This window comes from Aythya ferina (assembly GCF_964211825.1).
Source record: "Aythya ferina genome assembly, chromosome: 1".
NCBI classification, from domain to species: domain Eukaryota; kingdom Metazoa; phylum Chordata; class Aves; order Anseriformes; family Anatidae; genus Aythya; species Aythya ferina.
In genome coordinates, this window is record NC_140296.1 from 36,145,929 (window position 1) to 36,170,836 (window position 24,908).

At 38.0% G+C, this 24,908-nt stretch overlaps 1 protein-coding gene across 2 annotated transcripts in view; it reads left to right on the forward strand.

Moving 5' to 3' along the window:
- The window catches only part of TDRD3 (tudor domain containing 3), a 104,137-nt gene that overhangs the window by 32,444 nt on the left and 46,785 nt on the right, over positions 1-24,908 (forward strand). Inside the window, exons 2-5 of one of the 2 annotated variants that reach the window (XM_084520362.1) lie at positions 7,816-7,900; positions 10,969-11,034; positions 21,859-22,019; positions 23,862-24,003. In XM_084520362.1, the coding sequence (XP_084376488.1) occupies positions 7,816-7,900; positions 10,969-11,034; positions 21,859-22,019; positions 23,862-24,003 (454 nt within the window). The remainder of the gene's footprint in view (positions 1-7,815; positions 7,901-10,968; positions 11,035-21,858; positions 22,020-23,861; positions 24,004-24,908) is intronic. The other variant, XM_084520363.1, reaches the window with a different exon arrangement.

Below are 24,908 nucleotides of genomic sequence, written 5' to 3' on the forward strand. Positions count from 1 at the left end.
AATGGACTAATGCTTCTGTGGTTGCGTGTCCATCGTGTTCATGAATAATTCTGAAACTTGTCAGTGGTTAATGAAGCTTTGGTATAAAATTAGTCCTTGTCTTTTGGAAAATGGATGAGAAGCTGGGTTAGTGACGGTGCCTGGTATTGCCTGTGTTTAGGACTGTAAGGATCCGAAGCTGTTGGTCTTTATCTTGTTTTATATCCTGGTCTTTATCCAGCCTTCTAGGGTGGGAGCAATTTAGGATGAAGTTACAATATTGATATTGCTTAAAGCACTTTGGTTATTTTATTTTATTTTTCCTTTCCCTGGGCTCTTGAGCATTTGCTAGGCTTTCTTTAGGCCACAGTTTCACCGACAAAATAGGTTTCACTCCAAGGTAATTAACTTGTGCTTGCTTCCCTACACGAGGAAAGGAAGCTGGGGGGAACCGAGGGCAGATATTTTGTTCTTACTATGTAATGTTTAAAAACAATTCCCCCCCCGCCCCGCCAAGTAACCAAAACAGCGCTTGCATTTTTAAGTTCTAATAATACATGGTCTTTCTTAGCAAATGTTTTAATATAAAGTCAAGTGTCATAGGCATAGGAGGGAGATTTAAGCTTTAAATTTTGTCAGCAAAATGCGTGTGTGATGACTGGAGGTTGAGAATGCGTTTCTTATGAATGTCTTGCTGAGGTGTTGGCTTGACCTGGGCTGGAGAGTTGGAAACAGCACTTAAAAAAGCAGGACAAGCCCAGGAGTGAAAAAGTAGGAAGCTTGGAGACATGGTTAGTTGCATGGGGAACTCAGGTGTTGACTTGGCTCTGCAGCAGTTTTATGCATGTCAGTAATATTTTAAAAACAGACTTGGTGTCTGTTCATCTAAATAATGATCTAATTGCAGCCAAACTTCTGTAATTCTCAGCTTTCTGGATGATGTAAATAAGTGGAATTATGACAGCAAATACTTAAAACGTTTTCTTTTTAATAGTGATATAATACAGTCTGTTCTGACTTTTCTTCTTATCTTTAAGGAGTAAAACAGGGAAATGATCTAGATTAAGTTCCTGTAAGGCAGCTATGAAACTGCATGGACCGGACTAGAAAGAATGGCTACAGGATGGTTCACCGCCAAAACAAGAGGCATCTTCTAGGTCAGGTTTTATTTGATACTGTTGTTAAGCACCTGGATGATGGAGCATGACGCTCTGGGCTTAAACACAAGATAAAGCTCCTTAGGAATGCAAAGCTGTTAGTGATCAGGGTTAGGACTCAAAGTAATATTAACAAGTGGGAGGGGTGATGGGAGAATAAAACATGCCTGGCTAGCTGTGATCATCTCTGTATGTACAAGATACAGAGCAATGTGAGGGAGGGAAGAAGTCTTTGAACGTTATCTTTGAAAAAAGCAATGGCATAGTCTTTTCCCCACAGATGTGGAGAAAACAAGAGGGAACAGCAGGTGATGCAGCGGGGTTAGATGTTGGGAAACTGTCACTGTCTTGGGTGTCTGAATAGTAATCGTAAAATTGCCAGGAATGCCACTGACACTACAGTGGAGGTTATTTGTCATTACTGACAGACGTTTGCCTTGCGGAGAAAGAAAGAAGAAGTCGGCCCTGATTTTGGCAGAATGTTTGAACCCTTTCAAACCTTCCCCGTTCTTCACCTTTTAGGTTCTGTTTTATTTTCACTGGTAGTTTGCATAATACTACACCATCCTTTCAACTTCTGAGTGTTTTATTTAAAGAAAGAAGAACGTCAGTTGCTTTCCCAGTGTTGTTATGCAGGTTATGGGGCAAGAAGAAGCCTGATTTTTAAATCTGATTTTCATGTTTACCATAATAACGTTTCAAAATGTGTTTTGTAATTTTTTTAAACAGCTTTAATGATAGTCCCTCAATAAAATTTGTAGTACTGTGGTCTAATTCCTTTATACAACCGAAATTCAGCAGAACACTTTGAAACCCTATCAAACAAGTACTACAAATCTAAAATAGCTAGTGTAAGATGTAGTGCTCTGCTGTGGAGCAATAGTGGCACCCAGTGGTGGTCTCCCACAAGTGCATTAAATTGCACTTGGCTTTGTGAAAATTGTTCTCTCATCGCTCGTGGTGCTACTAAGTATGAGAAATGTGAATGCTCTCTACAAATATTGTTGGTTTAAGAGATTACCTTGTAGGTGGCATGATTGTATAAATCTGTTTTCTGTGGGAAGGAATGGAAGGAACATTCTGATTTTTGTGTACACACACATAGAAAATAGCAATGTTACATTTACATATAATGAAACTTCGGGATTGTTTCATGTGGCTGACAGAACTACAAGAAATACTGGTAAGGCAGTTTGCATTTTCTGCTAATGTCACAGTGGTTTTATGAAGAGGAGTGAATCTGATATAGGTGAATTTTATACAGCGTGCTTATTGATGTTATTTTCCCTTATTTGTTTCCCTAAAGAAAGTTTCTCCTTTAATAAAACATTAATTGAAGAGATGATAGGAGGAAAATACACTTTTCTAGAAATCCTCTGTAATGCAGTACAGGAAAAGGATTGAAGGTAGCTGAAGATTTTTGGTTGACCATGAACTGTGAATTGCAAATAGCAAACCCAGCATTTCAAGAAAGCTGCTTGTGCATTAGGAAAGTTGCATATTAGGTGGATTTAATTTTAGAATAAAGCTTTTAAATTAAACATTGTAAAACTTCTGTGTGTGCACATGCACATGTATGGGCACAGAGTATTTGATCCAGCAGTACAGAGCAGGCAAGCAAAAATGCATTTTACTTGATACCAGGGATTGCTTTTATGCAGGTGGTAATAGTGTAGCCATAACAAATCTGTCTGTGCAGGGCATGTCAGGTGTGATTTGTTCCTGATGAAGTAAAGCAGAGGATAAAATGAGATAGCTAGAGATGCAGTTGTGACTGGTACTACAGAATTACAGCCCCCAGCAACGGGAAATATCAAAAAGGAGAATGGATATTTGTAACATGGGAAAGAAAGGGGGCTGTTAGGGTGATACCGTGCTTGGAACGAAGGAGTCAGAATATGTTTTTCTGTGTGTTAGGGAGAATTACTGAAACTATTTTTTGTAGGAGCTTATAGCGAACATTTTGACAGAAAAATTGCAGATTTGGGTTTATATGTGAATGGTTCACATGGAAAATGCTGATGCATTACGAATGGCTTGTTTAATAATAGTGTGGGTACAGCGCTCATCCCGAGGTGTAAGAACAGGTGCTTTTAGTTTAAAGAGGAGATGCTCTTCTGACGAAAGCTGTTGCTAAGAGGATTGCACTGCTGCATGTCTCAGATGAGCCGATCTGGATGTGTGGGGGAGGAATATGTGAGACAAATATCCCTCAGGTTTCGGCAAACATAATGTGGAAGAATCACAGTAGAAGCATTTATTTTCCTCTCCCTGCTGTGTTTCCTCTCTCTTCTGGTCTCCTCTCCCAAGAGAATGATCCATGGATAAACATCTCAGCTGTATGAAGCAGCTTGGAGCCCATTCGATTGTAAACTGATTTTATTTCTTATTTTTTAATATGTATTAACGTTTGAAAGCCCCAAAATCCCTGTGTGACTCATACAGCATTACTTGGCACAATTCCTTTGAAATCAATACAATTGTCTGCATTACCTCAGTTTATAGCTTCGGAGGCTGTACAAGCCTTGTGAGTACTTTTTCCTTAGAAACCAAAAGTTGTCGCAATTTATGCTATTACCGTTACCAGTTCCTTAAAAAACTCAGTGATTTACACGTGTGCACACACCCGCACACACAATTTCCTCAAAAATAGTGTTAGGTTATTTAAGCGTATGGTGGATAGAGCCAAAACTCAAGCTGCCAGCTGGAAGCTAGTTGCCTCCTTTTAAGCCTTTCAGTCTCATCACCCAGGATAGTGTTATCTGCATTGCATGTGAAGGAAATAATTTGTCTCCTTGCTGTCAGTGTAAGATGTCAGTGGCCAGCTGCTGGCTAGCCTTTTACTTTTTAAAAGGCTTTGTGACTCTCGGCTTTTTTCACTCCACACTTCGTGGTCATTTATTTCACTGTTCTTTTACCTGCTCCTTCTCCTTAAGCAAATTTGTGTAATTCTGAAATGCTTCTTCAGGGGAAATCCCAAGGGAATTTCTTCTGAAGGAGGTGGTGGTACCAGCAGCATTCATGTGCCGGGTTGTTCCTGGTGCCCCCTTCCCTTTCAAAGCAAAGGGAGAAGAAACGTCTCGGGATGGAGGTGTGCAGAGCAGGGATTAGCCAGGGCACTGAGTTCACCAGCAGGTTCCAGCAGGGTGAGACAGTTCATGGATGGATTAGGATTGCCTCCCAGCCCTGGGCAGTAGAAATGCATTGGGTTAGTGTAATAGGATCACTTCGTCGTTCCCCCTGCATTATCTGGGGTTGCTGTAGGTCGTGGTATTTTGCAAAATGTGCAGAACAGGTAACGTGGGTGCAGGCAATGAGGCACTGAGCACCAGGGCTGTTCTCTTTGACTTCTGAGGAATTTTTCTCTGATTCTGGGTTTGGTTCAGGTTCAGATTTTCTTCTTTTCTATAATAGAGTGAACAAAAAGATCAAGTGACCTTTTGCTATAAAGGTCCTACCTACAGCACATTACATACCCATTAAGCACGTTACCCATCACATACCCATCACGGCACATTAAGAGCAGATTGAAAAGGAAACTCTTTCCTCTGGAGTCTGGAAAAATAATTTCAGAATTTATAATCCATACATTTTGAGGATTATGCTTACTGAAGGGCTAATTTTGCCTGTTGTAACTCCCTTTTAATGCTTGAGAAATATGGATATATGTTTTCCTGTACAACTGCATCTACTTTAAAATAAAAAATTCTTAGAAATACTCCTTTTATTTATTTTAAATGAAATAATTTCTGGACCTGTAGCAGGAAATATTCAAAACTAAAATGTAGCTAGTTCTTACAGGAGATAAAACAGAGGGTAAGGAGAACAAATTCTTTTATCTTAAGTAAGAGCTTTCTGCAAAAATTTGAAGAAAACCTAGATGTGCATTTGGAGTACTGTCTGTATAAAGCAGTCCATAAGAGAGTTACTAGGGCAAAGTAGGAAAGATTGGCCTGACATACCCTAGTTCCAGGCTTCTATCAAGGTAGGAGAAATGTATGTTTTGATTACTTAGTGTGTACAGCCTTTCTGGTTACAATTTGTTCCCTACGCAGTTCCTGACCATTTATTTCTGGTGATATCTGCACTTCTTTCTCCCTGTTGCACAGAAGCAACACCTGAAAAGCTTCCAGTTCAGAAATTTTCTTCTGTGTCTGTTGAAGTTCTTCAATATAGTTTTGCAGAGATAATTACTGATTTGATCTTTCTTCTTGAAAGTAATTTTGCTCCTGAGAATTGTTCTCATGTATTTAATTTATTTTTTCAATAATGAATACCTGTATAGTTTAGGGTGGTGGTTCTTTGCTTTTAAAATATCACCCCACTTTGATGATGATAGAGCTTATTTTTTATTTTTTTTAATTTTTTAACTATTTAAAAAACTGTGCTTTTAACTCATGCTTTTGCTGAAAAGCTGTGGTGCTTGCTTTATCAGGGTAGCAGATGTCTGCAGATGTCATTTGGTTATAGGTTGGTGCCTCTGTAACTCTGATGGAGGTTTCAGTCAGGTGTGGGCAATGTGTCTCCAAAATGCTGTTGCTTAAACTAGTGTAAGTCAAAAATGAAAGGCCTTTTCTGCTGTTTGTGTGTATTTATCTTTCCTGGCTCAAAACAGCCCTCTGAAGTAATGAGACAAACTAACTGCTAAGTTATAAACTGAAAATTTGGACTAAAGCAGAGTGGGATTTTATCAGCACTGTTTCAGTCTTCACTTTGAAGTGAGAAATTGCAGCATGACTCAGCAGCGAATTTTATGATGGCAGAAGTAATCAATTTTATCCCATCTCGGGAAAATTTAATTCTGGGTCAGATTGTTGTTTACTCGCTAAAAATATATATACTTTTTCTTGCTGGAAAATGTTAGTGCCTACATCTAAGTACAAGACTGTAGCTCATAACAGAATTGCAGTTCTTCTAGTTTCAGCAGAAACTGAAGAATTACTTAATTTGCAGAGGAGGAGGAATGTTTCCACATCTTGTCTCGAATTCAGCTTGTGGGTTTTATATTCCCAGCCTGGTACAGCTGATATTCAACTTTGTACTGAAGATAACAGGAGGTAAACTTGTATCTCCTGTGCTGTTTCTCTCTCTAGAAGTCTGTTGTAATTACTCAAGGCTTCCAGTGTGGTTTACAGGGTCCTCCCTCTAGGACATACCTGTTGTAGTTTCCCCTGGCAGAGTGGGAATTGTGTCCCACTTTACGCCTACTCCAGCTAATGAGGTCCGTCTGCTAATCCCAGGTAGGAATTGCCACTTCGTGCCTTCCCAGGCGGCAATACGTGAGATCCAAGACACTGCTGAGAAATCCTATGTTCCTGCACAGGCTAACAAATCCTGCCACCTTATTATTCTCAAGTGTGTGCTTTCTATATGTAAAATCGGATTGTTTCTTTCACGTTGTTATATATGCGTGTGTTTTTTCTCTCCACCCTCCCTCTTTAGTGCCTTTTTTTTTTTTTTTTTTTGGTGGTATTCTGTTCCCTCAGGACTTGCTAGATGTCAGTGTCTGACGGGAACAGCTAGTTCCTCTCAGGTGTCTGGGTTAGAGCTCAGCTGGGATCATTAATTAGTCTGGCAACGCTGTCAGGGCTGGAGCTGTTCCTGTTAGCTGGGCTAGAACTAAAAAGGTCTATCGATTCTTCCTTCACATGTTTATATTAGAGTTATATGTTACACCTGGATGTTGCTTTCTTTAAGTATTTCTTGAAGTACTCTGGAGTGCATATTTCTAATATTTATTAAAGCATATTAAGCTTTCTTTCATACATCTTGTGTTGTTCTTTGAGAAATGGTGGTTTCTTGTTAGGTAGTTAGTATGAGAATATAATTTGGGCAAGTACTGTGTTTCAGGTTCAGTTTCTAGCAATTATCAATTATTGAGTGATTGCTGTGATGTTTAAAGGAAAACTAAGTGCTCTGCAGAGAAAACAGATAGCCAGCTATGTAAGAATGAAAGCAGGGGCTTGAAATAAGTGAGGCAAGATAAATAACAAATATCACAATTTCTGACCGCTCGAGTTGAGCTAAAAACATCTTTGCTAAGTGTTTTTGGAAGTCATAATAGGTCACAGAATCACAGAATTGTAGGGGTTGGAAGGGACCTCGAGACATCGTCAGCCCTTCTGAATTTATTAGCCAAATCCCTTTGTAATGGATTAACTTCCTTAGTTTTCAGATGAACAAATTTTATTTATTAATTGTATTGGATGGTGGTGTTGTATTGCTCAGCCTTTGAGCGTTTAACTGTGTCATCATGCTCTTTAGAAATAGATGTGGTTTGTTTCTTTTTGTTTTTGTTTTGTTTTGTTTTGCTTGATATTTTTTTTTCCTTACAAATGCATGTGTATGTCACTATAATACTGGGTAATGTAAAGAAAGAGGTTGATTTTTTTTTTTTTTTAAACCAGGTTCCTGTAATCTTGGTTGTGGGTATGTGTTGAAAATAGTTGCTGTTATTTTTTGAAAAGAAAAAATGATTCTCTTAATCTTACCTCAGTATAATGGAACTGACTACATGAAGTCTTTTTCTAAGTAGTTGTTTAAGCTGTGCTTCATTAGCATAGAAAATAGAAGCTAACAATAATCTTTACCTGCAAAACAAATGTTTGACTGTTATATAAATAATGTGATATTCTAATATATATATATATATATTTTTTTTTTTTTTCTTCTTTAACAGGTATCTTTCAGATGAAGGAATCGAAGCTTGTATAAGTTCATCTGAAAAAGTCAATACAAATGACATTATCCTAGTTGCCCTTAATGTAAGTTATGATTGTGAACTTTTTTTCTGACAAATCATGCTAAAAACAATATATCTAAAGGGTCAGGTATAAGTGTGTGAGGCTAATTAAATATACAGTTGTCTGTGTGATTTATGTAAAGGACAAGGTGCCTTCCTCCCTCCTGGCATATATGAATTATTTCTTAATTTTATGTGGATGTGACCTCTATTCCAAACTGTGAAACCTGGGGGGAGAAAAATGAACACACTTTGTAGTAGGAAAATATTTTTTTTTCAAATTTAAATCTGAAGTCAAAGTGCAAGCAATAATAAAATCAGGACTGCTATGTATGGACATGAGCATGAAATTACAGTGCAAGCTATTAGTTTGGGATGAGTAAAACATCCTTAGTTTGACTTCTGGGCATGCTGTTCTTTAAAGCATGCAATGTGTACATTTTTATGTAACTACAAACAGTTGCTGGATTTACTGTAGAAATCTGGATTGGTCGTAATTATTTCTGCTGACAAGGAAATTCACAAATAAGTACTGTGTTTCCAGCTTGTTTGATGGATAATCAAAATCACAATAAAACAAAAATGTTATGCCAGTGTTCAAAGCCAGTTTAATTGGTTATCAATGTTTTTTCATTGTCAGTTGTTTTGATGCCCAGAAGATTAAGTTGCCTGTTGGGTAAGTTAGGGGAAAGTGGTGTGGCTTGAAAGACAGGATAAAAGTGAGTTTTAGATTCCATCTCTCAAAAACTGACACCTCTCATTAACTGTTAGAGTAATTTTGGACAAAAGAAACCAAGAAAGAAGCCAGTTTAGGTGTTTTTGTGAATTGCCGAAATAAGTATGAAATGGACATAAACATTCCTTCAGTTCTTCAAATGGTTTTATTTTGTATAAGATCTTGCAACAGACTTGAAGTATTTTCCCCTTCCTGCTGCTGTGGTTGCAAAGCATCTTGCTGGAGACTTGTCAATTGTATGGATACGGAACATTGCAGAACAGTTTGTAGAAGTTTGTGTGCTATTCAGAGATAAATAACTGACAGATGACAGATTGGTTTCATCATGTGGGCTCAGATTGAAAACCAAATGTGCTTTTTTATCGCTCTATGGCTGTGTTTTGCAATAGAAAACAATTTGAGCATCTATCCGCTCTTTTACTGTATTCACTCTGAATATCTGCAGAGCATCCCTACAATTATTCTTACTCTCTACAGGATGCCAATGTTACTCAGCCAAAAAAAAATGGAATGAAGCACTTGCTTGCAGCATTTTACATGCTAAAATATAGTGCTACTCAGTTCTAGATACAGTAGTTCATTGGCATGTGTTAATGGCAAGTTAGTATAAGTTCTAGTAGCAATTCTGCTTAGCCCTTCTTCTTTAGAAGGAAGCGTTTGTGACCTGAATAAATAAGCAGCTTCAATATAGGAATCTGCAGCAGCATGTTCTGTTTTAAACAAAATTATTTCAAGCCAAGGAATTTAGAAAACGTAAGTGTTTTTGTCTGCACTACTGTTTTTTTGTTTGTATTTTTTAGTCTTAAGAAATGTAAGTGCACTATAGAATCATTAAGATTCATATAGAAGAGACCTCCAAGATAATCTGGTCCAACCATTCCCCTACCACCACTATCACCCACTAGACCATGTCCCTAAGCACCACGTCCAACCTCTTCCTTAAACACCCCCAGGGACAGTGATGCCACCACCTCCCTGGGCAACCTGTTTCAATGCCTGACTGCTTTCTCTAAGAAAAAATATGTCGTAATTTCCAACCTGAACCTCCCCTGGCACAACTTGAGGCCATTCTCTCTAGTCCTAACACTAGTTACCTGTGGGAAGAGGCCAACCCACAGCTCCCCACAGCTTCCTTTCAGGTATTTGTAGAGAGCAATAAAGTCTCCCCTGAGCCTTCTCTTCTCCATACTAAACAACTCCAGTTCCTTCAGCCTCTCTTTATAGAACTTGTGTTCCAGGCCCTTCACCAGTTTCATAGCCCTGCTCTGGATGTGCTCCAGGGCCTCAATGTACTGAGGGGCCCAAAAGTGAACACAGTACTCAAACTGCGGCCTCACCAGAGCAGAGTGTAGGGGAATAATCACCTCCCTGGCCCTGCTGGCTACACTATTCCTGATACAAGCCAGGATGCCGTTGGCCTTCTTGGCCACCTGGGCACACTGGTGGCTCATGTTCAGGCGAGCATCAACCAGCACCCCCAGATCCTTTTCCTCTGCACAGCTTTTGAGCCACTCTGCACCAAGCCTGTAGCGTTGCATGGGGCTGTCGTGGCCAAAGTGCAGGACCCAGCACTTAGCCATGTTGAACCTCCCATTGGCCTCTGCCCATTGATCCAACCTGTCCAGGTCCCTATGCAAAAACTTGATGTGTAAAGTTTAATTAGTTTTTACTCCATTTCATATTTTAACATGCTGCACATATAAGCCATCCAGGCTATCCTTTTGTCATGCATCATCCTGATTGATATGCTTGTCCAAACTGTGGTTAGGGGAAGGTGTTTGTGTAGAGATTTGTTCCTTTGATCATATGAGTTCTTCAGTTAAATACCATCAACAGCTGTGTTGCATAGTTGCTGAATAATGTCACATAGCTGTTTACCTCACTTCCAAAAGAAATAATCAGGCAGACATTTAAGGTGAAAAGCATTTAATAGAAATGTGATGTAGACTTTTACTCTAGGTTTAATTGCAGAAATGTTCCCAACCTTTGATGATGGATTTGTATGTGTAAAAACACAAAAATTAAAAATGCTTTTCTCTTAAGTGCCAGATGAAAAAGGAAGAAGTTTGCCTGTATTAAACATCAGAGTTGAGTCTAATAAGTAAGCATTACTTAGTCATTTCTTTTCAACAATTAAAAGCATTTTTAACTATCTTTGAAAATGTGTTGAAAATTACTTTAAGTAGTTGATTTTTTTTCATCTTATATGGAGGGTTAGAGGTTAGAGGGACTTTTTTAATAGTGTACAAGTGATTGGCAGTATAGAAGAAATGCACTTTTTGCTTTTTATAATACCTTTTTTTAAAATGGGATATTTTAGGTTAATATTCTCTTGTCTTCTCTGTTAATTTCAGACAGATTTAAGAACTATTGGCAAGAAATTCCTCCCCAGTGACATCAATGGTGGAAAGGTGGAAAAGGTAGACAATATTATTTCACTTCTTTTGTTGTGATTTCTGTGTGATGACAGACTGCTGCACTGCGTTAGTCTGTTTTTGTCATTATTCAACATACAAATGAAGCCAATATTTGAGTGCATTATACAATAAATATATTTACGTTAGTTTGCTCACTATGCTTTATAATGAAGACTTTTTACTTCTGAACTTTGAAATGCTCAAATAAACATGAACGATCCTAACAACTTCCTTTTCGCTCAGAAACAGTTTAACCTCTTTGATCTTGACATAGTATCAAAAGTTCTTTTTTTTTTTTTTTGTTTATTCTTGTGAGTGCAGCAAAGCAGGTTAGGAATAAAGGAAAGTAGTTGTATAATTATGATACACAATGATAAATGTTGATACTGTCTTCACAATATCCACAGATAAACACGATTAAGGTTATAAACTTTGTAATTTACCTGTGGTTGTGCAGCTTATGGGTTATGTGGATAAACCATGTCAGATGATGCAATGCTTTATATTCCACAGGTAGTATTATATTCAAAGTTTAGATATGCCATATTTTTGACATATACACTGTATGTTTAGATAAAAATTGAATTTGACCTCATTGGTATACCCTTCCTGTTTTCTTCCTTGCATTCATTTAAGAGAGTGGATAAATGAAGGAGTTTTTATTTTAAAGCTACTGGTAGTTCTCCATTCAAATCATTATCCCTAATTTCCCAGTATTGATGATCTGTATTTTTGATGTGAAGGTTCTTGAGAAACATATTTCATTACTGTTGAAATTCACTATAGCAATAAATCAAGGCAGCATTCTTTTGAGAAAGCAAGATTGATGAGAGAGGCTGTTTAAGAGCTGTTTGGATTTATTTCTGTTGATGCTATTGTCCGAATGGGGTGGTGACTGGTATACCACAAGCTTCTGGAACAACAACAGAGGAACATCATTGTCAGCTATGAAAAGCCCACTTGAGAGATACCATGCTTGGGTGATAGTTCATAGTGGTTAGCCAGACAGCAGTCCATGCATGAAACCCATTACTTATTAAAACAACTTTCTGGAAGAAGTATTATTAATTTTATTTCTTACTATATGGAACTGTTTTTGCAAGTGCTACTTCTAAATATTATCCTTTTTTTTTTTTTCCTTTTTCCCAAGGTGTTAGTTTCAGAATTAATTCTGATAGATTGTTTACCTTTTTATGATTTGGAATAACATACCGTTAAAGATATTTCAGTGCTTAAAGCTTTTTTTTTTTTTTCCACCTAGAAAAATGAAAAAAAAAATAAATCTAGGCTTTTTCTTATATCTGTGATTTGAATATTTTTCTTCCCCGTCAGCATTCTGTTTTTGAAGTATGGAAAACAAATAAAATACTTCTCATCATCTGTTTTTACACTGTTCATTTTGCAGTTGCTTAATTGAGTATTACTGAATTCTGCACTTCATATCCTGTAGTATTGACAAAATCTAAACATATTTGGTTAAATACTTCAACGAGGTCAAGTGCAATGCTCTGTACCTGGTCAGGGCAATCCCAGGGACAAATAACATGCTGGGCAGGGAATGGATTGAGAGCAGCCCAGGTGAGAAAGACGTAGGGGTGTTGGTTGCTGAAGGGCCAGAGCAGGTGATACGTGCTTGCAGCCCAGAAAGCAGGCTGCATCAAAAGAAGCGTGGCCAGCAGGTTGAGGGAGGTGATTGTCCCCCTCTGCTCTACTTTTATGAGACCCCTCCTAGGATACTGGGTTCAGCTCTGGGACCCCCGGCATAAGAAGTACGTGGACATAGTAGGTATGTCCTATAGGACATGGGCCTAGTAATGAGTCCAGGGGAGTCAAGAATGACAGTGGGGCTGGAGCACTTCAGTGAAGACAGGCTGAGGGAGTGAGTTGGGATTGTTCAACCTGGAGAAGAGCAGGCACCAGGGAGACCTTATAGCGGCCTTCCAGTACCTGTAGGGGGCCCATAAGAAAGATGGGTAAGGACTCTTTACTCTGAGGTGTTGTGATAGTACAAGGGGTAACAGTTTTAAGCTAGAAAAGGGCAAATTTAGTTAATATGAGGGTAAATTTTTTTTACTATGAGGGTGGTGAGGCACTGGAACAGGTTGCTGAGAGAAGTTGTGGATGCTCCATCTCTGGAAGTGTTCAAGGCCAGGCTGGATGGGGCTTTGAGCAATCTGGTCTGGTGGGAGGAATCCCTGCCCATGGCAGGGGGTCTGGAACTATATCTGTAAGGTGGCTTCCAATCCAAACCATTTTATGATGAATATAATTCTCCAAGTATTGTTGGGTGCATTATAATGCTTTTCATATTTAGGTTTGCTATTTTAGTTTCCAAATGAAACATTTTCAGTTGGAAGTGATTTTTATAGTTTTTTTTTTTTTTTTTTTTCTCCACAGTTGAATTACTGTTGGGTTTCTTTAGAGGTAATTGTTCAGCTGTTTACTTGAGAATATACCTAGTAACTTCTCCATTTTAGTGCCAGTAGAGGCTATGGAACAGATCATCCTGAGTGCCATCAGGCAGAACATACATGACAGCCAGGTGTTCAGGCCCAGTCACCATGGCTTTACGAAAGGCAGGTCTTGCTTGATGTACATGATCTGCTTCTAGGGCAAGGTGACATGCTTAGTAGATGAGGAATAGGCTGTGGGTGTTGTTTATTTAGGCTTTCCTAAAGCTTTTGACACAGTTTCCCACAGCATCTTTCTGGAGAAGCTGGCTGCTCATGGCTTGGATGGTTGTACTCTTAACTGGGTAAAAAACTGTCTGGGTGGCCAGGCCCAAAGTGTTGTTGTGAATGGAGTTAAATCCAGCTGGAGGCCAGTCACTAGCAGTTTCTCCAGGGCTCAGTACTGGGGCCAATTCTACTTAATATCTTTTTCAATGATCTGGACGAGGGGATCAAGTGCATTCTTAGTACAAGTTTACTGATAACACCAAGTTGGGTGGGAGTGCTGATTTGCTTGAGGGTAGGAGGGCTATGACACCTATGCAATTTAATTACTAACAGAAAACATAGGCTTGATATTAGTTTATTGTAAAATCATTTCTGAGGCTATTCAAGGTAGGCAATGTGTATGGTGTCTTGTAGTCATCGGACCTGTAAAAAAAGAATGTAAAGTTCATGTACTTATGTACATTGCCCAGAGCTCCAAATGTTGGATGGCATATTCATAAAAGGTCTCTTCACTTAATGTTGTTCGTTTAGAATTCCAGTGAGAAATACAAGAGTGAACTTTTTTAGATTAGCAGTTTTGACTAAACAAACAATTTTAAGTGTGTTGCAGACATAGGAAATACTGGAAATAATGTTTTTTGACCTTGTCTTTTGGAGTGCTTCAGATCGCAAAGTAAAAAGCAAGTCACTGCACTTGGATGACAAGACTTAGAGTGCTGTTCTTGCAAAAGATGTTGGAAATTATGCATTTTTTGGTAGATTGTAGGAAAAACTTACAAGTGTGACCTTTATGCTTGGAGATGTTTTGTTGATTTGTGAAAAATTTATTATATTTTAAAAGATGAGTGTGTGTGTGTGTGTGTGTGTGTGGGGAAGAGTGGTTGGTGATTGTTTTTATGTTGACTTACTGAGCCAGAGGATAAGCAACTAATTTGTAGATCAACAGGCTTTTAATTGAAGGTTATCCAGTGTATGTTCAGAACCAAAATTGTCCACTGAAAAAGGAAAAGAGTGATAAAAGGGAAGTAATGATTAGGGAGAGTAATGATGTGATTTCAATGATTTAAAATCCAGACTCATGGATTTCAGTATAAAAGAAGCTCTTAAATGAAATATTTAACAAAGAGATAAATGATTTTATTTTTTTTTTTCCTAGCTTGATACTTTGCCTCCATTTTCAGTATGGATATTCTAACTTCTGTGGCAAAATAAGGAAGGTGTATGGAAGTTGTGATTACTGTGTCTAAGTAAGCAAAAGTTACGTGTATAAAATGTGAAATCACATATTTAGGGACTGACAGTCCTGCTGTAGGCTTAGAACTCCCTCATTTGGGAGTCAATGCAGAGGAGAGAAACTTGGTTATAGAAGTTGGTGTTGCCTGTAAACAGTGCAATGCGGCTGCGAAAAGGAAAGTGGAATAAAGATGTGTTCTGAGACACCTCTATATCTGGGAAGACATTGCAGAGGTTTTGTTGCAGCTGACGATTGTATAATTTTGGTCATTGTTTTTGAGAAAGGTAAAATTGAGATACTGCGAGTACAAGGGAGTATTACTAGGATAAGTGGGAAGTGGAAAGGAAAGTATGTTTCCAGGCAGCAAACTTGGAATCAGGGAGGAGGTACAGAGTTTGTAAGCATATCAGAAAGAAGGAAGTAATAAAAGAGGAGTAAGATTAGTTTAAATTGGAAGAGAATTTTTGGTGGAGAAATTGATTTAAACTACTCAAGAAATCTAGATTAAAAACTGAAAAAAAAGATGCTTAATAATCAGTGCAATAATATTCTGGAACATCTCTTCCCTGTAGCAGTTACGGTTTTTTTTTTTTTTTTTTTTTTTTAATGCATCTGTCATTGTTGTTAGTGAATAGAGCTTGATATATTTCTGCAGGGGGTTGTCTTACTGTTGATGGGGTTGGAAGACTGGATAGTAGGATTGTGTGCTGCAGGAATCTAATCCAATCCAAATTTTTTAAAATTCAAGTTTGCTTGATTCAAGGCACTTCTATTTCCCATATAGTCAGGTAATTGAGAGAAATCAATGTGTATCTATTCCTTTCATTTTCAGTCATAAAGAGTAAAAATACAAACAGGGGGAAAAAGCTTTCTTTTTTTTTTTTTTTCTTTTTTTTCTTGTAGATAACTTCTGGCAGTGGTGATGGGGGTTTTGAGAAGCCAGAGAAAATGGGATGAAGGAAAATTGTGGCGCACATTCATTTTTGTTTTCTTATTTCTTAAATTCCAAACTTGTCTGCTTCTGTTGACATTGCTAAGGAGATTGGACTTTCTACGTGTGAACTTCTGCTAAAATTTAGTTTGGTCTTACTTTAATCAACTTTTTTATTTAAATCATAGCTTTTAGATGGTTATTCTAGAAAAAAAACACACTGTAAACCTTTTGCTAGAGAAAGGTAATCCTCTAGCTTTAGAAAAGAAGTATGGACTGTAAAGAAAAAGTCTGGGAATTACTTTTTTATAGCTTTTAGCACAAACTAGTAGATAGTACACTGATCTTTGCTTTCCTAACGGTACAGTTTTCGTTTAGTGAAGTTAGGCAAATCTGCCTACTTAGTAAGTGCTGCTGCCTATTTTGAGATGTGTAAAAATAATTGTTTGTGTAACCTCTCAGTAGAAGGTACCTGTGGTTCAGAAATGCTTCAGGAGGGAAGAAAAATTACCCATTTCTGTTGTTCATCTTGCATGGAAAATAACTTTGATTTGTAGCATTAAGACGATAGGCAAATATTTTCATAAAAGACATAATAGAGTCTAAATGTGAAACAATGTGGGCAGTTGACCATATATGTGATTGTCAACTTTAGTCACTGATACACAAAAATCTTTTATTTGCTCATTTATATCTGTTTTGTGTGGCCTTAAAAATCTATATAACCACCATTAACCACAAGATGGCCACATTTGCATAGGATTTAAGAAGGCTGAACCCTCGCATTTCCATCCAGATGACTGTATGCCATGCATATATGTGAGGTACTTTTAATGTAATGAAGATACAAGGAAGTCTGTTATAACAAGTTATAATGTACAATTTAGTAATGATGTTACATTTAGGGTATAGCTTTGTTTTCTTTTGAGTATGTATGCTCAATTACAATTGAAACATTCAGTTCACGAGTGTTCAGAAAGGATTTCATTTCTAACATCAGAGAAATGCTTTCCAAATGCTGACAGGCTGATGGTAAGCAGTTAGAACATAACTTGCTACATATTTTAATTCTTGTTTTAAGTTACTCTTACACTTCCCAATTTCTGCCAGTACATTAGTATAACTAACAGTGCTTAGTTGCCTGCTACCATCTCTTTGATTGTGAATGTCATGGTTTCCTACAGCCTTTTTTATTTTAAGGCATGATTGAATTTGCTGTTCCGGTTAAAACTGATCTGCATTAAAAAGTTTCAGTCTTGAGGTGCTTGTATTTAGCTTCCATTGAGAGTGATTGCTCTGTGTTTGAAACTGCGTATGTCAAAAATGAATTTTTCATTGATCTTTTATAATTGAGATGATTTTGACAGGCTTAGGTACTTGTGGCTGTGCATGCAGTGATGCTGACAGATGGAACTGAGTGATAGTCTGTCTAGAGAGAGCTATTTAGCAGCTTTAGGTAAGCTCTCATCCTTGAACTCTTCACCTTTTCAGTGTTTTGATTGTGTTCTTAGCTCCTAATGCCTATTTCAGGAGCTTTAAAGAGGCATGATTCCATCTGTATTTTTGAGAAAAAGTAGATAATGCTAGATATAATAGATATAGCAAAGTCCTTGTGAAAGGTTGACTTTTTAGTTTTCAGATAAGGTTGAGTGTGTCAAAGCAATGCCTCTAGGCAGGCAGTATCTTGAAAACAGTAGGTTATAGTCTAGTTGTTACATTACCTAAAAATCATTAGGTAGCTATTGGGAATTGTTTCAGATTTTACCTCTGTAACTTTGAGATCAGATGGGACTGATTTATTAGAAGATTTTCTACCTTGATCACAGTACTTTGGCAAGTTAGTATGCTTCTGGTTCTAGCTTGATCTGGAACATCTCTTGTTTTAAAGATAATTGCTGCCATCCTGTTTGTGTGCGGCAATGTCTTAACTTGCTGACCCTGTGGCAAGTGTAAGTACTGTTTGAAGACCACTGGTATTAAATAATTTTAGTGACTTTCAGGATTTGCTGGAAGGGCTTTTGATTTGTTCTACATAGTATATCCAACAGTTGATCTACTAGCCCCCTCCAGTCAGAGTGCATAGTTAATATTGCAGACTCTTTTTCTGAACACAATGTGAAGTACTTAAATATGTTTCTTTGTATGGAAGAAGCCTATGAGTTAACTAAATATGAGTAAATTATCTTTTAGTCTATTTAAACTGTGTCTAGAAAGACCTGAATACATTGTATCACATTATAATGTGGATATTTGTTTATACTGTTTTCATTTTTTGTTCTTTACAAGAGTCATGTATGCTCTTATATGAGGTTTCACCTACAAATATAAGCTGAGGAAATCTAGGCTTTGTCTAATCATGGTCTGCTTGACAAGTGGTTCTTAAAGTAAGTAGATGCACTTCATTTTGAAATTATGAAGGTGGTCTTAAAAGTCTACGCTTGAATGATTTTGACAAATACTTCACTTAAAATCTCAGTAGAATGAAAAAGAAACACATTACTGTAGTCAGTAAAAGACATCAAAGAGAAGGGTGATGTACTGAAATCAGGAAACTGAAAGGGCTGTCAACAAAGTAATTCTATCATCTTTCACATTCCAGCTTGGCACCAATTTAAAATAAATTTTAGTTATAAAATTTTAAAAGTATTTTAAAATAGTGTTATAGAAAAAAGTAACTTACTCTGGAAATTCATTATCACTTGATAACATGTATGCCTTACTTCTGCTTTTGAATTCATTAAACCTCAACTTCCAGTCATTACCCTTTGTCTCATTCTCCCGTTTCAAGGTCAAGAGTTCAGATTTATCTAGTAGTTTTCACATAAATAAATTTTAAACTTTCAGTATGAATATTATAATGTCATTAGTGCAATACTGTGTATTGTAGAAGATGATACTGTACTTTTCACATTGAAAAACTAAGATTATTCATTAATATGTGTGCAGTTGCCTGTCCAGTTAACAAATACTTTTTGGAGCAACTGTTTTTTTGTATACAATCTTTCTCCTTCTATGACAAAGTGATGGCACTTAGTGGATGAGGGAGAGGCTGTGGATGTGGTCTGCTTTGATTTCAGTAAGGCTTTTGACACCGTTTCCCTCAACATGCTCCTCAACAAGCTGGCTGCTCATGGCTTGAGCTGGCGTATGCTTAGTTGGGTTAAAAACTGGCTGGATAGCCGGGCCCAAATTGTTGTGGTGAATGGAGTCAAATCCTCCAAAATGGAGGCCGGTCACTAGTGCAGTCCCTCCCCCACGGTTCAGTACTGGGGCCAGTCCTCTTTAATATCTTTATCGATGACCTGGATGAGGGCATTGAGTGCACCTTCAGTAAGTTTGCAGATGACACTAAGTGAGGTGCATGTGTTGATCTGCTTGAGAGTAGGAAGGCTCTGCAGGAGGATCTGGATAGGCAGGACCGATGGGCTGAGGCCAACTGCATGAAGTTCAACAAGGCCAAGTGCCGGGTCCTGCACCTGGGGTGCAATAACCCCAAGCAGAGCTACAGGCTGGGAGAGGAGTGGTTGGAGAGCTGCCAGGCAGAGAAGGACCTGGGAGTGATGGTTGATAGTCAGCTGATTATGAGCCAGCAGTGTGCTCAGGTGGCCAAGAAGGCCAACAGCATCCTGGCTTGTATAAGAATCAGCGTGTCCAGCAGGTCTAGGGAAGTGATTGTCCCCCTGTACTCGGCTCTGGTGGGGCCGCACCTTGAGTACTGTGTTCAGTTTTGGGCCCCTCGCTACAAGAAGGACATTGAGGTGCTCGAGCGAGTCCAGAGAAGGGCGATGAAGCTGGTGAGGGGTTTGGAGAACAAGTCCTACGAGGAGCGGCTGAGGGAGCTGGGCTTGTTCAGCCTGGAGAAAAGGAGGCTCAGGGGTGACCTTATCGCTCTTTATAAGTACATTAAAGGAGGCTGTAGTGAGGTGGGGGTTGGTCTGTTCTCCCATGTACCTGGTGACAGGATGAGGGGGAATGGGCTCAAGTTGCACCAGGGGTGTTTTAGGTTGGATATTAGGAAGAATTTCTTTACCAAAAGGTTTGTCAGGCATTGGAATGGGTTGCCCAGGGAAGTGGGTGGAGTCACCATCCCTGGAGGTCTTTGAAGGATGTTTAGATGTAGAGCTTAGTGATATGGTTTAGTGGAGGACTTGTTAGTGTTAGGTCAGAGGTTGGACTAGGTGATCTTGGAGGTCTCTTCCAACCTAGATGATTCTGTTATAATATAATCCCATATTATCATTTAGGTAATGCCTTCATTCATGTTCCAGATAGTACAGTTATAGTTTACTCTTTCATTGGCATTGTGCAACATGGTTATTTTACCAGAATCTAAGGATTTTCATCTTAAAAAAATGCAAGAGAGCAGTGTGAAACCTGTGGCTTGAAGGAGCTTTGAGCAAGTACTGCAGAGTGGTCTAGAGAGCTTTTAACTTTGGGTTGATGAACTCTCTTGAATGTAAAAACTTGCTATTACTGGTTTTCATGTGACTCTTCATTGTGCTCAGTGAGAACAGCTACTTGGAAACTTAAATATTAACATTGCCTTCATGTGTCTTTGTAACTTGGCCAAGTTAAGAGGATTTTTATATGGTGGGTTACAGTGATTCTTTGAAGTAGTCCATGCAAAGACTACTGGTATAGGTCTTCTGGATTCACCTGGAATTTTGTGATGGTAGTCTTCCTTCTGCAGGAAGATGGACTTCTGCCATCACTACGTGGTCGTTTTATGTGGTGAGAGGGAGACTGAGCTGAATTGTGACAGGGAAGCTCTAAGAACCTGATTAAGTCCGTATAAACAAATAGGTTGTTAATATAGCATAGTTACTTAAGAGTACCATTCTTCTGTTCTTCTTCTGCACCTGTTTCTTTGAAGTAACATGTAATTTTCATCATTAGAGAAGCAGACGCTATTGTCTAAGCTCGTCAAATGTGCAGCTGTGCTTTATTGTAATGCATGCTTGATACAGTGTATAAGAAAACCTGAATCTATTTGCATATATATTCATAGTTAGCCTAGCTCTAATTTCTTTGTGCTCCAGAATTGTAAGGGGTCTATCAAACAGTTATTTAAAAACAAAAACACGTGCCCAGAACTAAAATTTATTTAACATTTATGAGAGAAATTGCAATCATAATAAAGATACTGTTCAGCTGAGTACCAGATCTAGTTGTGGTCACTTAGGAGTGCTTCTCATATAACTAACGCTTCTTCATTTGTACTTTGAAAACATTTTATATTAAAAAAAAAAAAGTTTTAATTTATGATAAGCCAGGCTTAATGAGTTGAAACAATTTATGAGTGTGGTGGTGTGTCATTCACTACTATAGAAATAATCTTTCTGTACAAAAATTCTAGAAGAGAAAAATATTAATCGTCATCTCTTTGTGTCTTCTTTTTTGAAGTTAGTTGATAGAGGGGGACTTGTTTTCCTATTATACATTAAATTATCCAGTTATGCTTCTGTTGAAATCAAGGGGAAAGAAAACTCCATTCACAGGAGAAACAGGATTGGTCATTTAACTGTTACTGTCAGAAATAAGAGTTAGACAGAAATGAATGAAAATACTGTTGTTTATACTATCATTTTCAAATATTCACTTATTGAAAGAAATGATACAAAAGCTCCAAGTTTAAGTAGATTTCCAAATGAACGTAACCTCTACAGCTTTTGAGAAATCCTCCACCACAAATACAGTATTTGAAGTCTTGTTTTTTTTGTTCGTACACTCGCTCCAAATCTTTCACTTCTTTTCTATAATTGATATTGTAGAGATGTACTAAGCATCATTACAGCTGTTTCTCTGAAAAAGCCATTTTTGACATGTTTTAGAACATACTGTATGTGAGTGATAGAAATTGAACGTAACTGCCTAATTAAATTACACTTTGCTTTGCCTGGGGGCATCTGTTAGTGTGTCTAGATATTACAGTGTGCTTGCTTCAAGGTGTTAACATTTTTGTCTTTTCTGTTTTGCATAAATAGCTGGAAGGGCCGTGTGTTCTGCAAATACAGAAAATACGCAATGTTGCTGCACCAAAGGATAATGAAGAGTCTCAGGCTGCTCCCAGAATGTTACGTTTACAGATGACTGATGGACACACAAGCTGCACAGCTATAGAATACAGTAGTATGTCAAAAATAAGGTGGGCAACTTTGCTTTTTGGTTTATTCTCATTTCCGTCTCAGATTTTGGAAATACAGGAGAACTTTAAAGTAGCATGCAGAAGTGTATATGAATGTAATTTACAATGCTCTTTATGCTGAAGAGGATTTTTGCAGCCATCTGTTGAGTCAGACTTAACAAGGCAAGCAGGCTTATGAGTGTGTGCTAACTTGAGACAAATCTCAATTTTTTTCGCAGATTTTTTGTCTGACTTGATAACAAGAATGTCACAGCCCTGACGCACCTAACCTCATGCAATTAGTGTTGCTTTACCATGGACAAAGCTATAACTTGTACCGAATTAGTCATTTTTTCTTTAGTTAAAAATGAAGGACAGAAGAGCTAATTACTGCTGAACATGGGGATTTCTTGTGTGTGTAGTCATTAAGATATTGAAAAAGATCTCCAGTGTGTAGTCTCTGGAGTTATGGTATGCTTTGCTCTTCATTCCAGATTACTTTCTATTTAAAAAGCATCTTCTTCCTCTGTCTGTCTCTGCTAGATGCGTAGAACTTTTGAACTTCATTTTTAAATGTCGTCTTTGATTGTTATACTGCTCATTCTGAGTAGGAAGCAGCTTGCAGTTCAGAGTGAAGATGATCTAAAAGTAGAGTACTTGATGATATTTTAATTTTAGCTTGAGCCCTCACAACTTGGAATATCATATTCCAATGCGAGTATAAAAAGCGCAGAAAAGGAAGGCAAACAGAGTCCTGCATTAGATTCTAGAGCAAACAGTACACACAAGACCAACAGCCAGTAAAAGACATAATTTAAAAGTTCTTAGATGAAGTCTCCAGTGTCACAACTCATCACTTTCTGTAGTAGTGACAGAAGTTCTTGTTTTCTTTCTTGTCTGTTTTTTTTTTTTCTGATCTTATTTTCTTTGCTTCTGTCAGAACAATATAGAAAGTCCATTAATAGTGCAGAGGTTTAAGTTACTAATGCTAAAATTGTCTGACTTCTCTGTGAGTGTTCCTTACCATGTGGTATGGTTCTGTGACTGCAATGACAGCTTTAGCATATTTTGAAGAGGTTATTATCTCTTACTCGAAAGGTTATAACACACTGTCCTCTTTTGTTTCTTACTGTAAAAATAATCATTTCCAGATTGTGCTGCTTGCCACATCTTTCAATTAGGAGTTGGAGATGCATGATACTTTTATGCATCTGCTGTTGTTTTTATAGGGTAGATTCAAATGAAAAGAAGATAGGTACCTTCTTGTGGGAGTTGACCACAGAGAGCATCCATCTGCTTTTAAATCATGGAGTAATGAGCGAAGAAGCACCACAAGGTGCATGGTTTTTATATTCTGGAACAGTTGTGGCTGTTAGCAATGTATAGAAGGCATCTTTCTCAACTGTTCCTAGTTTTCTCCTAAGTTAAATGTCTAAAACAAACGAGATGATTAACCATCTGGAAATCTTCCGTTTATTAACTATAAATGAGTCTTAGGATGAGGAACTTATTCTTAGACAACTGACTTTGAGACATCTTCTGTTAGTCTAGACAAATCACATCCTTAGCTTGGTACTGTTAAATTGGATTTTAACCAACCAGACAATTTGCAAACATTCATCTCTGTTAGAATCTAATTTGCAATATGGCATCTTTGTGTAATGAATGGGAAGTGTTCCAAAAAACCTACTGAAAACTACGGTGCCTGTTGAAGGAGTTATTGCAAAGGTTTTTGATGCTAATCATTTATTATGAAATATGAAAATGTTGAAAGTATAATAGGAATAGTTTTGTATGTGTTCTTTTTGGTGGCAAAATATTAATAAACATATGTGAAATACTTGGTTTTGTTTCTGCTTGTAGCTTGAACACTCCACCTGGAACAAAAATTAAGCTTTCAGGAATTGTTGAAGTGAGAAATGGATTCTTGTTGTTGGATGACAGTAACACTGCAGTTCTCGGAGGTGAAGTGGAGCATCTTATAGAAAAGTGGGAATTGCAAAGGGTGAGGTAACACCACTGGAAATGCTTGTTTTACCAGATGCAAATTATGCTTTGTCATTAAATGTAATGTGTCAGCTGTGAACTTTTCCACAAGAAGCTTTTAGAACTTTACTGTCCAAGTATTTTTAAGGATGAAGCCAAGTATGTGTAAATAGATCAATATATTGTTGCAAATGAAATGGGAAGTTATTTTTGCATGGCAACTGATTCCTTTTTTAATCTGCAGGGGCAGAAAACATTTGTCAACCATACTGAATGTATTTCAGTGCAGTAATCATAGAATCATTTAAGTTGGAAAAAAACACAATGATCACCTAGTCCAACCTTTAACCCAGCACTGCCAAGTCTACCACTATACCATGTCCCTAAACATCACATCTACATGTCTTCTAACTACCTCCAGGGATGGTGATTCAACTGCTTTCCTGAGCAGCCTGTTACAATGACCCACAGCCCCTTCAGTGAAGAAATTTTTCCTAGTTTTCAACCTAAACCTTCCCTGGTGCAACTTGAAGCCATTTCCCCTCATCTCATCTCTTGTTGCGTGTGAGAAGAGACCAACCCCCAACCCACTACAACGTCCTTTGAGGTAGTTGTAGGGATTAATGAGGTCTCCCCTGAGTCATCTTTTCTCCAAGCTAAACAGCCCCTGCACCCTCAGCTGCTCCTCATAACACTTGTCCTGTAGACCATTCACCAGCTTTGTTGCCCTTCTCTGGACACACTCCTGCACCTCAGTGTCTTCCCTGTAGTGAAGGGCTCAAATCTGAACACATTATTTGAGATGTGGCCTCACCAGAGCTGAGTATAAAGGGAAAATCACTTTCCTACTCTTGCTTGCCACACTGATAGAAGCCAGGATGCTGTTGGCCTTCTTGGCCACCTGAGCACGATGCTGGCTCATAT